Here is a 17,504-nt window from a genome sequence, read left to right on the forward strand (position 1 = left end):
TAGCTATTTTCTGTTTCAAAATATATTATTGAGTATTATTCCTCAGGCATTATCAGGCATATGCATTAAACACTGTTCAGGAAATACAGGAAGTAAACAAGTATGTCATCAGTCCAGTGAATAAAGAGTTTTGAACAGTTTCGTAAAATATGGACCGATTTGCATGGACAAATGGACTTCTGGAAATGAACGAAACCTTAGTAATCCAGCAACGAGGTGTTAAACTTTATGACGGAGATGATAAGGTAACTAGCTCCCTTTGCTAACGCTAATTTGTCCCAGTGTAAGAAAGAAGATAAATGTAAATACAACATTTAATATAATACTTTTTATCTATCTATTAAAGAGTAATGTATATATTACTTGTAACGTGTGTTATTGTAGGCTAAACTAGATGTCGGAGTTGTGTTGCTGACCACTCATCGACTGATTTGGAGGGATCATAAGAATCACGTAAGGAGGAAACACAACATCATCATACCTATAAGTCAAAGCATGACTATTGTAATGGGCAAGGTGCTGGTCTAATGTGCTCGGCTGGTGTGTTTTTTAGGAATGCTGCATAGCCCTGTCGCTGTCGCAAATTATCTATTTTGAGGAGCAAGCTGCGGGAATAGGAAAGAGGTATGTGCACAAATATGATTTATCGGACGATTATCTCCCAATGTTGATGCAGTAAATTCTTATATTTGGATGGTTGATTTACAAGTTTCGGTTTTGGTGTTTAGGTTAGAGATGGTCTCTGCATCGTCGAAATGTGTTGAAATAGGGTGTCCCCCTTTTATCGCTTTCTAAAGGGTCAAAGACATCGGTTAGAACCTAACACATATCTATAGGTTCTAACCGATATCCTAATCGTTAGGTAATTGAACTGACTTATGCTATAAGTTGACTTAACGTAATGGTCTTGCTTGAACTGTTATAAAGCTAGATCTTTCATTATAAGGAGGAGGCACCCCGTTGATCATTTTTGTTTGTTGTTGTTGTTATTGTTGCATTTAGTGCGAAGATAGTAATCCATTTGTATCCAGTAACGGCAAACAAGGAGCCAGGTCCTTACCAACAAAGCAAGTTTCCCTACATTAAACTGTCCTTCAAAGAGCATGGGCAAATCGAGGTAGGACCCATGGAGAAAAAGAACAAACTGCTTGTGCTTCACTGCATGAACTACATGGAGACTAAACCATGTTGTTGACTGCTTAGTGATTTCTGGGTGTCTGGTTCCAGTTCTTCAGAAGGCTTACAGAGGAGATGACTCAGAAACGATGGGAGAGCACAATTCCACAGACCATTTCGACAGCAACAGGCTCTCAGGTGGGACATTCTCATTCACCATACACCATTATTTATCCAGTGATGTCATTATTTATATATTAATTTAATTTACTTACTTATTTACTTACTGAGGCCTGTTGCTCCGATAAGGAGCATGGGCCACTGACGATATTTCTCCACCTCGTCCTGTTCTGTGCCAGCTTCTCCAGATCTTGCAATCTGTATCCAGCTCTTTCCATCCCAGCTGTGACACTCCTCCTCCAGGTGTTTCTTAGTCTCCCTCTACCACGTTCACCCTGTGGGTTCCACTGCAGGGGGTGTGATGGAATTCTTCGGTTTACGCAATGTGTGCCCAATCCGTCCCCATTTTTGTTTCTTTACTTCCACTTCTATCGCAGGTCGCTTTACTCTTTCCCACAGCTCTTCGTTCTTTATTTTATCAGGCCATCTGATGTCAAGAATACGTCTGAGGCAGTAGTTGGTGAAGACTTGTAGCTTGTTCAGGTGGTTCTTTGTTGTTTTCCATGTCTCAGATCCGTAGAGTAGTATGTTTTTTATGCTTGAGTTGAATAGCTGTATTTTGGTCTTGAGCGAGATTTTGCTTGCTCTCCATATGGCCCCCATCATGCCAAATGCAGATCTTGCCTTGCCTATTCTCCTCTTTACATCCCCTTCTGATCCTGTCATGGCTTATTTTCCATAATGACGGTGTACTATACATTATCCCTTACATATACTGTATATATATTGTTGCTTCAGGTGTCTTGGAGAGGAAAGCCTGTGTTAATATGGCCTATGTGGATTCTGGCCACATGGTGGCACTGTTTATTCCATACACCCAACGATCTGATAAATTGATACATTATTAACTGCATCTTTGTATTGCGTTTCTTTATAATCTTAATAATATTAGAATGAATTATAAGATTCACCTTGTGCTTTCATTCATTAGTTCAGTATTCCCCAACACTATTTGTAGTAAATTTGTGCTTGTTAGTACAGAATGGGACAGGACTATTTGTCAACTTCTTTAAAATCTTTTCTTGGTTCCTTCCCTCAGCAGACAGGAAAGACGCGGGCGGTGGGAATCGTTGGCATCGAGAGGAAGATCGAGCAGAAGAGGAAGGAAACTGAACAGAATATATCAGAGGTGAGGACAAGAGGGAATTCAGTTACACTCCACCTACCTAAGATATGGTTATATTATGATATCTATTCATTCATTGCTCTAAATGTCTTCACTTAACTTTAAATTATCTCATTCCGACCATGATTGGTCCAAAGAATATGTCATCTAGCCCTTATAAATTGGAAAGGATAGCTGTCTTTAAAATCTAAGATGTACTAAGTGTGTTTTTAGATTGAATTTATTAACTATTTTCCTTTCTTTCCTTGGGACATGAATGAATAGTTTTATTATAGTTTTAGTCAGTTTTAGTCATCCTAAATCAAATTCAATTACTTTGAACATGATCCGTGTCTCTCATTATACAAGCATTTCCTCTTACTACTTTATGAAGCCATAGTAAATTCATGATGCATGTCAGGAATAATCAGGGGAATTAAATCTCTAGCACATATTTGTGTTTCTGTTTTTTAAAGGGAGGTGGGGTACACTTTAACATTTGAAATGTTTGCCAGAGATCAATGAACAGGAAAAGAGTGAAGCTGTACAATATTTGGCTGGGTAACGACATCTGATTTCCTCAATCATTAATTTATCGGTTAATTCTGTCTTTTCCAGGCCTTTGAGGACCTCAGCCAGCTGATGGTGAAGGTAAGAAGGACCTTTTACAATGGCATTACTGGGTACTTTCACAGTCCTATGTACTGTCTTCAAATCTTCTATGAACTCATTGCCTTAGCTCCTAGATGAGGGTTTGTGTCATGATGAGTGAGAGTGTAGTTGTTTCCTTTCAGGCTAAGGAGATGGTGGAGCTGTCCAGGTCCATAGCCAACAAGATCAAGGACAAGCATGGGGACATCACAGAGGACGAGGTAAGGAGACCTCCATGTAAATCTATGGTAGATACACCAGATCGCCTTGTCTGGGACTGAAGTACACTATTTCAGGGAGGCAGGGGTAGTGTAATAGCGAATAACAATCTCTACCTGAAGATATCCTTGATGGGCTAGCCTCACCTCATGCCTGTTCCTAAATCAACTTTTTAATCGCCTCAGATAAAAAACATAGGCTGCACGGCTAAATATCTAAGAACATATTAGTATCTGATTCATTTCCCCACTTTTTGTATGGAAGAGAACCTGCATGTCGTTTCTTATTTGCAGACGATCCGGTTCAAGTCGTACCTGCTGAGCATGGGCATTGCCAACCCGGTAACCAGGGAAACCCATGGCTCAGGGACACACTACCACATGCAGCTCGCCAAACAGCTGGGAGACATGCTGCTGGCTCCTCTGGAGGTGTGTGTGTGTGTGTGTGTGTGTGTGTGTGTGTGTGTGTGTGTGTGTGTGTGTGTGTGTGTGTGTGTGTGTCTGTGTGTGTGTGTGTGTGTGTGTGTGTGTGTGTGTGTGTGTGTGTGTGTGTGTGTCTGTGTCTGTGTCTGTGTCTTTGTGTGTGTGTGTGTGTGTGTGTGTGTGTCTGTCTGTGTCTGTGTCTGTGTCTGTGTCTTTGTGTGTGTGTGTGTGTGTGTGTGTGTGTGTGTGTGTGTGTGTGTGTGTGTGTGTGTGTGTGTGTCTGTGTCTGTGTCTTTGTGTGTGTGTGTGTGTGTGTGTGTGTGTGTGTGTGTGTGTGTGTGTGTGTGTGTGTGTGTGTGTGTGTGTGTGTGTGTGTGTGTGTGTGTGTGCGTGTTGACATATATGAAGGTTATGCATACTGGCCCACGTGTCGGTTGTAGATGTTGTGCTCATGCTATATGTCACCGTTAGTTTACGTGAGAACGTCTTTTGGGGGGTTTGCTTGGCCATAATTCCGCGTTCAAAGATTTGTTTATTCAAATCAACCTTTTTGTTTCTTTCTCTTGACTATTTCTCTGTCTGTCTGTCTGTCTGTCTGTCTGTCTCCCAGGAGCGCGGGGGAATGATGGCTCTAACTGAGGTTTACTGTCTTGTGAACAGAGCCAGAGGGATGGAGGTAACAGACACGCACACCCACACACAAACACTAGGTATGTGTGTTTCTTGAATCATTATACTATTTCCCGGGATGTTGTCGTAGTAACAACATTGCTTGCGTTCGTACGCATTCCTCCGTCCCTCTAGAACTTCCTGTGATTGACGCAGTAATACTGTAGCATTTCCTGTGATTGTTTTAACCTCTTTGTCCCATTCCCAACCCCCTGCCCCCTTCCTCAGCTGCTGTCTCCAGAAGATCTGGTCAACGCATGCAAGATGTTTGAGTCCATGCAGCTTCCACTGAGGTCTGTAGGCATACATGGTTGCTATCCACCTTACTCTCTACACTACACTACAGAGATCTATCTGTGTGCATTTCAGCTAAGTGGAACTGTAGCAGCCTCATTCACATTGGAATCAGCACTTCAGACACTTCCTTCCTGACTTCCTGTTGTTGGGCCTTGGCTCCACCCCTGTGTGGCCGTGTCATTTCCTGTGACTTCCCAGTGTGTTAGCAAAAAATAAAAATAAGTCATTGTTTCCATACCTAGCAGGTCCCATACCCGATAAGATCTGTCACCTTCTGGTCTAACCCGTTCCAGCGTGTTTAACCGTACATCAGGTTTTGAATAAACAAGTTTACGCTCAGTGTATTTGGTTTGACCTAGCCGACCATGTTTGAGACTAGCATGATAATAATACTCAATCATTGTATTTATATAGCATTTATTTTCAAGGCACTCTAAGCTGTGTGTGTGTGTGTGTGTGTGTGTGTGTGTGTGTGTGTGTGTGTGTGTGTGTGTGTGTGTGTGTGTGTGTGTGTGTGTGTGTGTGTGTGTGTGTGTGTGTGAGATCACACCTCCCCTACTATCAGCATAACATGTTGTAACTCATCCCATTGTGTTCAACCTAGTCTGAAACATTTGATCCAGCCAACATTTTACTTTTTTAGCCATCAGTTTTTTTAGCAGCATTTCACATGGTTTACCATAATGCACATTTGGAGTTCATTATTGAGAGCGCAACCCAACAATAGAAACCACTTGCGCCACTCGTTGTGATGTACAAGCCTGCCGATGTTGCTCCCTTTCCCTGTCCTCCCTTCCACCGCACCTCCACCTTGTTTTAACCCTGTCTGCGCTCTGTCGGTCTGCCGCAGGCTGCGTGTGTTTGACAGTGGCGTGATGGTGGTACAGCTGCAGTCTCACAGCGAGGAGGAGATGATCGCCTCGGCTCTGGACAATGTAAGCTCTGTGCGGGAACCAACAGTACGGTGACCCTGGCGCTCCGGGCCCCGAGCGGGGGGCCCCCTGGGCCAGAGGGGGGCCATTTGGTTGACTTAACCCGGACGCATCACAGGCAGCAGTGATGGGATCGCCCTGCTCCTCGTCTCAAACTTTGTACAATATTCCCGTCCCTCCTGTCCGTCTCTCAAGACTCTCTCTCTCTCTCGTCTGGTTCAGACTCTCTGTCTGTCTCTCTCTCTCTCTCCAGTCTGTCTGAATGTCTTTCCTGTCTGTCTCTCTCTCTCTCTCTCCGGTCTGTCTGAATGTCTTTCCTGTCTGTCTCTCTCTCTCTCTCCGGTCTGTCTCAATGTCTTTCCTGTCTGTCTGTCTTTCTCCCCACTTTCCGTCCACTCTTATTGTCTCGGTATGTCTCAATGTCTCTGTCTCTCTTCTGCAGGTGACAGACAAAGGGTCGCTGACCTCTGAGGAGTTTGCTAAGTTGTTAGGACTGTCCGTGCTGCTGTCCAAAGAGCGGTCAGTACCCGCCGTCCTCCGGTTCCGCGGTTTTTAAGAACATTGTTAGAATAGAATTTCACAGCGTCACTCTCGTCACTTTGGTTCTTTGTTGTGGTTCTTGGGCTACAGGTTGCTCCTGGCTGAGAAGATGGGCCATCTATGCAGAGATGACTCCGTCGAGGGACTGAGGTTCTACCCAAACCTCTTCTGATTGGTTTACAGGTGGTGTCACGATCCACATCTGCGAAGCAATTGGCTCATGTCTTTTCCTGTTCGCCCAGTGTACTTTCTACTGAATATTTCTAAATGATTGCACAGAAAATTGTGCTTGGGAGGGAAGCTGGTGTCCTATTGGTTGGATAAGAGATGCTGTTAATACAAAATGGTCCCTGCAAGTGGAACATGGTATTATGGAATTATTCAAATGACTACAAGTGACAACATGTGACTATTTTTGTATTCACAAACCAGTTTTATATTCCATGAGCAGGTTCCTGGACATGCGCTATGCTGGGATCCTTTTGTGTTGTCTCACTTCGTTCTGTACACATGACCTCAAAACGTTATGTCTTCCTCGATACTGTACTCTGTAATCATACTGTTGTATGTCAACAATGCTACGCCCTGTTTCAAGAAAACAGCACTTCATTCACATATGTATCATTATTAGTCCATGACACATTGATGAAACAACAAAACATTGGCTTCATTTGTCTGGTTTGGTGTGCAACTTGTAAATAACCATTTCCACTCTCTAATAAAGCCTGGCGTTGTCATCATTCTGCATCTCTTCATTGCAGTCGTCAATGATGAGGTGTCAAGTATTCTTTCCTGAGCTTTATTGTGCTTCATGACAATGTAGCGTCTCGAAGGGTTCCACAGGCTCATGTTAGACCAGACCCTGGAAAATACTCAAAACCCGGTGAGGAAGAGGAGGAAACCTTGAGGTGGAACATACAGGGGAGGTCCCTTCCTGCCAGGAACAGCTCCGAGTGTGCCGCAACGCCTGCTTAGAAATATTAGATATTCAGAAGCTTACTACACAGCCTATAACCTTTTACCATATCAACCTGGCGCCATCTCGCCAATCAGTTTCGTCTGGCTTCCTATTTCCTGTTAGCCCTGAGTTGGGATGTGTTGTTGGGATGGAGGCAAGGGACGGCAGAGGCCTGTGGCTCCTCTGATTAAGGGCTGATTAGATTACCGCGGCATGTGGCTTGCTCATTGATCATAGATTAATTTAATCTGGGAATTGGAAGGGTGCGTTGTGCACAAGACCTTTGAGAAATCTGGTTGAATAGTTACAAGAATTTCATGACATTTTAATGTGTGCAGTTCTGTTTCATTCCTTCCTGACTGTAGTAAACAAAGTGGATGTCTCCTCGTGCTCCGCACAGGAGACATATCCACTTTGTGTACTGCCACTGGCATCCAGGAATTCACAGAACTATAGTAGCATTATCATTATCATTATCATCATTAGTATCATTAGTAACTTATGATGTTTCACTCTAGGCTGTAATGCAGACAGACACTTGTGTATGTTTAGGATGGATGAAATAGTCATTGATATAGGGCTCTTTTTTTGTAGCCTATAAACACCCTCCTTATTATGTCATGAAAACGATATGTATTCAGACATGCTTATAAATGTTCATCTAATCAAATTGAGTTTAAAAGGGCATCGTCCTACGAAGAAAATATGAACTCATTGCGCACCTGCGCTTTATATCCTCCATAATACACCTGGTGGTATTATGGCTTCAAAAAGATGTGACTGCCAAAGAAAATAAAGAAAGGAAAATAAATAGTTATTCTTCGAATTCAAAGGTAGCACAGAAATAAATAATTTAGGAAATTCGCTGGCGAATCTGGTTGTGCTCACAAGAAATGCGTTTCATTAATTATGATGCATATTCTATAATAGGGATATACGCCTATGTGCATATTAATGTATCTTTAGTTCTTATTCAATCACAATATTTGGTTTTATGTTTTGCGCGCTGCAGGCAAAACAGTTCTTCATTATAGTCCTAGCTCCTACATCAATGGTTGTAACTTGTGGCTGACCAGAGCGCTTCAGAATGCGCGGCTTTGCGCGCTCACGTTCCGCGCACTTTCCACGCAGGGAGGGTTTGGCAGACCTGCTGAATTGGAGAGCAGAGGGAATACTTTGGCTTCTGCTGTCTTGTGAGTCTTATTAAATCAACTAATATTTCGGATGTTTTTCGTGGATGCTTTTTTGGATCGGGTTATTACTCTTGTGAGCCCACAGGAAAAGTAGGTCGGCCTACAATTTTGCGGCTATTTTGCGTCTAAAAAGTTGACAATGATGTCGCCTGTCGCCGAGTAGACGAGCGGTAATTACATTCATATTATTTAGGATGCTAGAAAAGTTCAATCAAATAAACCTGGTTAGAATGTGTGAGTCCAGAAGAACACTAGAAAGGTCAATTATTGTTTTTCAAGAGAGTGCCTAAATATTTGTAGGTCTATCTACTAACGACTCAATTGGTGTTTCATTTTCGGTGGAACTTGATCGTTATTCATGGCTTACACAATTGTTTGCATAGCCTAGGTCAACAATGTCATTGTCAAGTCAATACAAATCCGTTTCTGGACGAAATGCTATACAGTTCTGACTTATTGGTTACTAGAGAACGTGGTAGAGGTGAGTGACTCCGTTGACAATGTATACACAATATTTTGAATTGTTTCAAGTATTATCAGGGTCTGTTTTCAATTATTTACTCTTATCGCCCGCATGCCTTGTATTTTTATTTTTGATTGTATTTTTGATTCTTCGCTGCTGTCCAGACGGGGACCGGCCGGTGGACGGACTGGGTCATGTGGTGGTGCATGGGGACGCCGCGCCACTGCCGTCCGAATGGCGCAGCGCTGTGCGCCGCTGCTGCCCTTCCTTTTGGTGCTCCTAGGATATGGTGAGCCGCAGACAAATGTTTACACTTGAGTATTAAACCTAGCATAGAATGGTGGAAAGCCGGATAGCAATCATTGAATTCATTGGTAGGAGTTTTGAAGTACATATTTAAATATTTTATCTTTTAGTATTGTGCATTAACAGAAAGCAACCAGTAAAAACATTGAAAATGCTTTTTAATACGTTGAATTCAAATACAACAATTGGGTTGTGGAGTGGTGTTGTTTAAGGAAGCAGGGGGGAGGGTGGTGTGCTCTCTTCCTTTGCCCACACCCTCTTTCCTTACAGAAGGCTCTGCTTTGTTAAACAGTGAGTTCATAAAAAGTAGACACACACACATTAGACACATGAGCACATATGATCACGCTTAGTTTATAAGCCACACTACAAACATTATGGCAATGAAACTGACCCTACAAAAAAGGTTCATAGAGGGATTGGTGGTCCACAGGAGAGCGGCCCTGTTGAGATGCCCTTGTGAAAAATACCCAACTCCTGATTGGTCTCAACAAGTCAGTTTTTTTGTGTTTGTGTAAATGTAAGGCATAGTATGTATGTTTTGAGCTGCCTCCATGACTGCTCAAGAGATACATGACTGCAGTCCATTTCAGTCACTCAGAGGCAAGGTCTTGTCGTTAGGCTTTTGACTCCCAGCAGAAAGGTCCTGGGTTTGAACCCCAAAATGTCCGGCCTAATGTTAGGCACCCTTGAGCAAGATTTCCAATGCCTACCTGCTCCTTAATGTATCTGCTAAGTGATTCATATTGAGTACGGGGTAGATTCCTATTTTAGGTTCTCTTTCTCCATGTCTTCTGTAGCCATGGCGGGTCTCAGCATCTGGCCCTCGCTCCACATCGCCCTTAGCAACGCCAGCGTGTTTGTTGACTTCATCACGGCGTGCAACAGCAGCTCAGTCTGCAACACCACCCTCTCCCTGGTCGACACGGAAACTAACTCTACCCTGCTGACCCGAACCCTACCCGGGGACCAATCAGTGGGCAGAGTTGAGTTCAACTGCTCCTATTTTCTGTACGCCGGAATATTCCGCTTCCATCTGAAGCAGACAGCCATTCCAAAGCCTGACGGCCATTCCCGTGGTTCAGAAAGCACACATAGCACCTCCTGGTGGTGCAGCTCTGAACTGCACGTGCAGTGGCCTACCTTCCACATCGGCATAGAACGTCTCGCAAACCACTCTGGATCCTTCCAGGTAAGGCCTCCCCCAGAACACATGTAGCTATAGCTAGAGTTTGTTAAAGATTATTTTAAAATACCCTATTCTAGATCAATGTGGATCCACCATGAAGCATGACATTCATGAATCTCTCTTTGCCTTTGGGGCAGGTGGGGATATCCACCAATGAACACTTCCAGGGATGCCCAGGTGACCACAGCTCCGCCCTCTCCCTCGAGGTCAGCTACATGGAGTACAACCAGATTGGGCGAAACAGCATTGACAAGGTCCGCGTGCGGACGCACCACCCCATCCGGGCGCTGCGCTCCCAGAGTGTGGAGCTGCCCTGCGCGTTCCCCTTCACGGAGAAGGACTTTGTTCGCGTGGCTCTGCGCTCGCCCCACACCAGCCAGGAGGTGAAGAGCTCCGGTCCGCTCTACCTGTCCCGGATCTTCTCCTACAAGCTGCAGGTGGACGACGCCAGCATCTACCGTACCGGCTGCGACGGGACCATGACCGTGAGGCTTCTCGCCCCCCCGTGTGCCGCCGTCAACGGGAAGGTGCAGCTGTACCGGTACAATGCTGCTGGGCCTGGAGCTGGAGAGGTTGGTGGTGGTGGTGGTTCTGGTGGTTCCACCATGGCCGGTTCCCCCGGGTTGGTTCCGTCACTCGGGACACCCCTGCTGGGGTTCGGACCGCAGGACGAGCCCTCCGCTCCAACGGCACTGCTGGCCTTCAACCTGCTGACCCACGGAGAGAACGAAACAGAGTTCAACTGCTCCGTGTTTCAGCCCGGGAAGAACAAATACTGCTTCCGCTTTGTCTTCAACTACAGCCGTTTGCCCAGCCCAGCCCAGACCTGTCTGGTGGTCCACAGAAGTGTAGGTGAGAATGTGTTTCTAATGAGACTACTTTCACAAATGTCCCGCCTGGGATTGATCTTGGATCATCTTATCTATGAAATAGAGGGCTTAGTTGTATTCATTTTCAAGCCCGGACAGGGAAAATGACACCTGGGCACCTGGGAAAGTCAGGGTTCTTTACAATATCTTTACCCCAGCCCTGTGGCCATAGGTTTGCAGGGTTTCAGTGATTGGTGCTTTGTATGCATTAGATCAAACACAGTACAATTGAATAGACTTGAATAGTACTTTGTTTGATTCAAAGTTGATATGTGGTCTCGGCACGTTATTTTATGCGGGCTGAGGCTCGTTTTTGTGTAATTTCATTACATTCTGCTTTTCGTTATATGCTGGTAGAAATCATCCCATTTTTGTCAACTTTGTAAGACCACGAATAGTTTTTGGAATCACGTGACATCCAAATTACCTTGTGGGTTTCTTTTTCTTTCCATCTGTCTCCTTTATTCCAAAAAACTGTTTCAATAAAATCTGTGTTCTCCTGCCTGTAGGGAATAGGCCTATGTAGGCTGGTTGAGCTGTGAACAAGAGACCTAATAGCATATTTGCAGAACCCTGTGTTACATTGGAATGGCTTACATCCTATGAAAGTCCATCTGGTTCTAAAAAAGGGCTGGGAGACTCGATAGGGTCTACCTTGGGAACAGATGGTACCCTGGGGATTCTTGCTTAGGGATGGATGTTATCTTGGGAACATCTTTTTGGTTGGAATGGAATTTTAGCCTGATTGGTCTGCTTGGGAATTGAAGTTAGCTTTGGGACGCTATCTTGGGCACAGAGGCTTCGGGAGGAAGATATTGGGTGTTAGCCCGGGACAGAATGCCATGACGATTCAGATGAGGACAGGATCTTGACCTTTTGACCTTCTTTAATAGAGTCCTATTTCTCTTCTTTCTGTAGAGTCCTGGGGGCCGTGGGAGCCGTGGAGTCCCTGCAGCGTGAGCTGTGGGGAAGGACTCAGGAAGCGTGTCCGCCAGTGCCAGTCGCTGCAGGGCGTAGTGGGGGTGCAGTGCCCCGGCTCGGGCACGGAGCAGTCCCCCTGCTCCCTGGAGGACTGCACGGGTAAGTCTCCTGGTGTCAGCCTCTCCCTGCAAAGTCTTGTCGCTTTGTTGAACTTTGAATTTGCTGTGAATAATCCAAAATAGTATAACTCTATTCTGTTTACAAATTGTTGTTTGTCTGTGTCCACATGGGAAGTCTGCGCAGACATCCGTCTACCTTGTTTAATTACTTTTTTTTGTTCCTTAGTTTAGCTGAGCTTAGTTTAGCTATTTGTGCTGCGCTGTTTAGCTTTGCTAATTTTAGACCAGCTTGGTTAGTCTAAATTTGTTTTTATCTTAGTCTGGCTTACCTTGTTTTCGCTTAGTTTACTTTACTTTAGCTATATTCAGGAGTTTTATTCATCTGGGGTCCTAAGCATCATTCTTTCATTCCCTCTCTTTCTCAACCCACTCTCCTGTGTGTCTTTACTGTCCTGTCCATAAGGGCACACATAAAAAAACCAGTTTGATAGTTGTATTGGGTTTCAGATGTCCTTCTGTCTCCTCCAGTGACGACCGCCCCCTCTCCCTCCCCGCCGGCGTCGCCCGCAGGAGCCACGGCCCTGGCCGGTAACCTGATGGTGGTGACCGGCATCTCCCTCTGCCTGGCTGTCATCCTGGCCACCCTCCTCTTCACGGCCTGGAGGAAGCTGTGCCGGGCCCCTCCCTGCAGCTCCGGGCGTCAAGGGGCCACGCACTCCACCGGGGGACGCAAACTCTCTGACGAGGCCTCCATCTTCGGGAACAGCCTCCAGAGACCCAGCCTGATGGAGGCGCAGGGGCTACAGGGGATTGGCATAGCAGGCCAGAGACAGACGCCCCTGCTGGGCAGCCAGTCTCTGTCGCAGCCCCTGGTCCTCCCTCTTTCTCCAGACCCAGACAGGCTGTCTCCGTCTGGACAGAAAATGCTGCCCCCTGTGTTCGGGTATGTACTGTATGGAAGATCCCGGGGTTTTTGTCGTCAATGTCCTCAAACGTCCACCTTCAATCCTTTTATAGTGTAATTGTAGCGGGGTGTTCAGCAGCCAAAAGGTTCTCAGTTGAAGGTCCAACATCACCATCAATAGGCATACTCAAGCAAGATGCTCTGACCGCACTACTCCTTTGTGGATCTCAAGGTCCCTGTAAATTGCTTTGGGTTAATATGATTATATATGATTTAATACGATTAAAAAACCAATTGTTAATGTAAGCTGTGTGTTCTGACCCCAGCTACCGGCTGGCCCAGCAGCAGCTGAAGGAAATGAAGAAGCAGGGTCTGACGGAGGCCACCCAGGTCTACCACGTCTCCTCCAGCCCGGTGGACGACGACATGCTAAGCCCCACTGCCTCGCCGACCGCCACCCTGACTTCCAACCCGACGGGGCTCCACCTACCTCCACCTCCTCTTCCACCGCCCGCCAGCCCGGGGATCCAGGACCAACACCACTACCACCACCACCACGCTGCCGAGCAGAGACTCAGTCCAAGGGGGGAGCTCCGTCTGGGGCCTCCTCTACCTGGATACGGAGGAGGAGGAGGAGGTGGAGGAGGGAGTTCCAGGAGACAAGAGCGTACCGCCGACTGGGTGGAGATGGTGGAGAGGAGCGGGATGGGCAGGGGAGGAGGCGTGGGAGCGGTGAACTCCTCCTACCCGGTGAACCCTCATTTCCGCAGGACGTGTAGTTTTACGGACGCCAAACCGCAGCCCTCGGCGTTGGCAGGCTCAAAGGCCTTCAGGGAGCGAAGCATGACCCAGGTCAGCCGATTCCTTCACTCAAAGCCCTAACAACTGTTTACTTCTGCTCTGTGTTCTAAATCTTTTAAAACGTGCCAGGGATCTGCATCCAAAGGGTTCCGTTTTATCCACGTATTGTGATATATATATTTCAAAAACTTGGACGTTGTCATAAATGTAAACAAATGTCTTTTCTCTTTGCTAGGTGGCCTCCAGGACCCTTCCTGAGGGGAGCTGTAGGGCCAGAGGCGTCCGCGAGGGCCAGCCGTACCAAGCCTTCCCTTCCTATCCCATCCCAGAGCTGGGGCCGTTTGACTGGGGGCCCTCCGCCCCAAAGAGGACCTGGCCGGAGGCTGCTGCAGCTCCTGGTGTCAGCCTCTCTCCACCACAGCCCATAGGGACCTGCCCACGAGACAGGCACAACAAAGCTCTGCTCAACGGCACTGTGGAAAGAGACAGGCTTGAAACGGCGGGGTGCGGGCCTCCGGGCAGTAGCGGTCCCCCGCGACACGGAGGCCCGCGCAACGGTGCCCTTTGTCCCCCCTGGAGTGCCAACCAGCTGGCCCTGGATCGGGCAGAACGGGCGGAGCAGTGCTGGTCCCGCCGCGGACCATCGCCCATCCAGAGGAACATCCTGGCCCGCAGGCTCAAGGAGGCTCAGGCCTGCTCTGGGGCCCCGGGGGGCCCTGGTGGGAGGCAGCGCAGCGCCACCTTCAGCGCCTCAACAGAGGAGCAGAGGAAAGGGCGCTGCCGCTCTCTGCCCATGTCGGGCTCCCCCTACAGGCTGAGTGACGCAGAGCAGAGGATGATGGACCTTGATCTGCCCTCCACTTGAACACCAAGCATCACCATGAAGAACTTTTCACCCTTTTTCTCAAATGATGTACAAATAAAATCATTTTTTACTAATTTAACGTTTAAATGAAACCTTAACTTTCTCTAAAACATACTTGTGACTTGTGGCACCAAGTGCAAGGGGGTGGGTCTGTCTGACATTACAACCAAAGCCTGCTCTATTTAGAAATTAAGAAGAAGGTATTCCCATTGCTGCCCATCAAACCCTGAATGCTGAAATCACAGCCTTAATGTGCCACATTATAAATTACTAAACATGCTATATTGCCACATTACTAATATAATAGAAGAGGAGGAAAAAAGGGAGGAGATTATAATTTGTCATACCTATGCAGGAAAAAACCTTTATACTGAATACTTTTCATAAAAGTAACATATTCCAATTCAGTATTACTTTTTAGTGTAATTTAATGGATTGCATGTACGGATAACAATTTTAGGATTGTGTAAAGAATTTCTTCTGTCAACTGGTTGTGAGTTCAATTCCCTCCATCTGGCTTTTTTGAATGTGCTTTTCTGAAGAGTAGCAAAAGACTGTGAAGTATTACTTTTCAGACTTATTTTTTTATGGATTACATTTAAGGATTACTTTTCTTTCTTTTTCCTTTTCCACATGTTTTCAGTTTTGTTTATTTGCCCCTTTTGTTACTTTAGTTGTCGGTGTAAATGTGAGCTGTTGGATGGTCTCTAGTGCCCGTGGTCTGTGGTTACCATCAAGAGTTTAATCCCCACCACCCACCTTTAAGACATGCTTGTTTTTTTCTTCCCCTTATTAATTTATGGACCAGGTTTGTTTAAGTGTCAACAATTATTGGGAGGATAGGCTCTTTGACTATATTTCAGCAGGTAATGTGATCAATTCCTGACACCTACTTCCTTATTTTTCAGAAAACTTGAGGCTAAGTTCCTTCAAAAAATGATCCTTTATACATTTATACTGACCTGGTCCCTTGTAACCATAAAATGAAATGGAAAAAATAAACAAAAACAGGAAAAGTTGAAAAGGTAAAAAGTAGGAGTAATGTTACTTTTTATGAAAAAAAAAAAAAGTAATGTTACTTTTTATGAAAAGTAGGCCTATCTTTAAATTAAATCTGAAAGTAACTTATGAAAAGTTTTCAGAAAGAGTAACAGATTGCAAATATAAATAGTGTGGCTTGCTTTTCAACCACACTCAATAATCATATTAAGTGATTAGAAATGTATTTTATTGACTAACATTGTTAATGTCAGTAGTCTGCATCGTGAACTGCCGTCACGCATTTCAGCCCGAACTTCATAAATGGGACCATAAGGTCCTGCACAAACTGTTACATTAAGAACTTTTACCACCATATCTTGAAATTATAATATCCCAAATGAATATCATTTTTCATATTTTTCATGTCATGCTCAGTGTTGCCATATTGGGCGGTTCCCCGCCCAATTAGGATCATTTTAATCACGTTAGGCTGGAAAAATTTGCATTGGGCGGGTACATACAATTTGGGCTGGTTTTGAAAAAACTGGCGGGATTATTATTATTTTACAAACATCAATCAATACCAATAGACGTGAGATTGACGTTTAGATTTGACCCAATAACCCAATAAAATAAGTTAGTATAGACCTCTGGATAACGCTGAATCCCATTACTGTCCTTAACCCAAAATCTCAACCCTACCCCTCGCTGTTGCGCGTTCACGCACAGTGTAGGGTTGTCTCATTAGTCCCATTTATTGAGGGGTAAGGTTAAGGGGTAGGGCTAACATCCCCTTAAAGTTGAGATTTTCGATGGGCACACTAGCAGATGCAGGTTGTGGCTTGCTCCCGCAGTACCTTGCGAGAAAATGGAAAATCAAGAAAAATCCCAGGCAAGATGGCGGGCGAAAAGAGGCGACAGGATCGAAAACCACAAATGTAAGTGTTTTCTATGTTAATAATAATATGTTAATAATTCTATGTTACTGAATCCTCGTAAACCGGCCGATCCAGATCACCTTTCTTTTTAAAAAATAGCTGCGGATATCATAGCTGAACCTCTGACTCATCTCATTAATCTTTCATTGGTCACAAATAAAATTCCAAAGGGATGGAAGACTGCTTATGTTTTACCACTTTTAAAAGGGGGTGACCCATCCTTACCAAATAACTACAGGCCCATTTCCAAACTTGCAGCTTTAGGTTTGATTTCTGGTTTCAGAAAAAGGCATAGTACTACCACTGCTGCCATTAAAGTCATTAATGATATTACCAAAGCTTTGAATGGCAAGAAACACTGTGTATCTTTATTTTTTGATTTGTCCAAAGCATTTGACACTGTTGACCATGCCACACTATTTCAGCGACTTGTCCATATTTTTCTCATCATGCTGTTGGCTGGTTTATCAATTACCTCTCAGATAGGACTCAGGCTACTAAACTTGAAGGCTTAGAATCCAAATTTGTGTCAGTCTACAAGGGGGTCCCCCAGGGCTCTGTTCTAGGCCCACTCTTATTTACTATCTATATCAATAGTGTGGGAGTGAATGTACAGGATGCATCATTTCATTTTTATGCAGATGATAGTTGTTTATTGCTGCGCATCGACACATCGACACACTTGAATATTTGCAAACTTATTTTAACAAAGTGCAAGCTCAGCTTCACCAACTGAAGCTTGTACTTAATGAGGAAAATACCAAATGCATGGTCTTCTCAAACTCTAGGAAGTGGGAATTAAACCTGAATATTGGAACAGTTCAGGGGGTAACTATTGAACAAGTTTCTTCCTACAAATATCTTGT

At 45.0% G+C, this 17,504-nt stretch overlaps 2 protein-coding genes across 4 annotated transcripts; both read left to right on the top strand.

The window, feature by feature from the left end:
• The first annotated feature begins 86 nt into the window (after window positions 1-86).
• vps36 (vacuolar protein sorting 36 homolog) lies at window positions 87-6,865 on the top strand. Of its 2 annotated transcripts, none has more exons than XM_084474726.1 (14): window positions 87-245; window positions 385-453; window positions 554-624; window positions 1,003-1,117; window positions 1,228-1,314; window positions 2,336-2,425; window positions 3,020-3,052; window positions 3,196-3,273; window positions 3,565-3,699; window positions 4,304-4,369; window positions 4,591-4,655; window positions 5,510-5,594; window positions 6,034-6,110; window positions 6,222-6,865. In XM_084474726.1, the coding sequence occupies exons 1-14, from the start codon at window positions 150-152 to the stop codon at window positions 6,301-6,303; spliced, it is 1,149 nt and encodes a 382-aa protein (XP_084330852.1). In that variant the 5' UTR covers window positions 87-149; the 3' UTR covers window positions 6,304-6,865. The 2 variants fall into 2 exon arrangements, with proteins under 2 accessions (XP_084330852.1, XP_084330853.1); XM_084474727.1 differs by having other exon boundaries at window positions 2,339-2,425.
• A 1,345-nt stretch (window positions 6,866-8,210) lies between these two features.
• On the top strand, window positions 8,211-15,738 carry thsd1 (thrombospondin, type I, domain containing 1). Of its 2 annotated transcripts, none has more exons than XM_084474701.1 (8): window positions 8,211-8,282; window positions 8,910-9,034; window positions 9,852-10,243; window positions 10,378-11,092; window positions 12,028-12,189; window positions 12,678-13,092; window positions 13,380-13,905; window positions 14,090-15,738. In XM_084474701.1, exons 2-8 carry the CDS (start codon window positions 8,980-8,982, stop codon window positions 14,717-14,719), a joined length of 2,895 nt encoding a protein of 964 aa, XP_084330827.1. In that variant the 5' UTR covers window positions 8,211-8,282; window positions 8,910-8,979; the 3' UTR covers window positions 14,720-15,738. The 2 variants fall into 2 exon arrangements, with proteins under 2 accessions (XP_084330827.1, XP_084330828.1); XM_084474702.1 differs by lacking the exon at window positions 8,211-8,282 and adding an exon at window positions 8,316-8,452.
• The last annotated feature ends 1,766 nt before the right edge of the window (window positions 15,739-17,504 follow it).

This window comes from Micromesistius poutassou, assembly GCF_964030765.1.
Source record: "Micromesistius poutassou genome assembly, chromosome: 10".
NCBI lineage: Eukaryota > Metazoa > Chordata > Actinopteri > Gadiformes > Gadidae > Micromesistius > Micromesistius poutassou.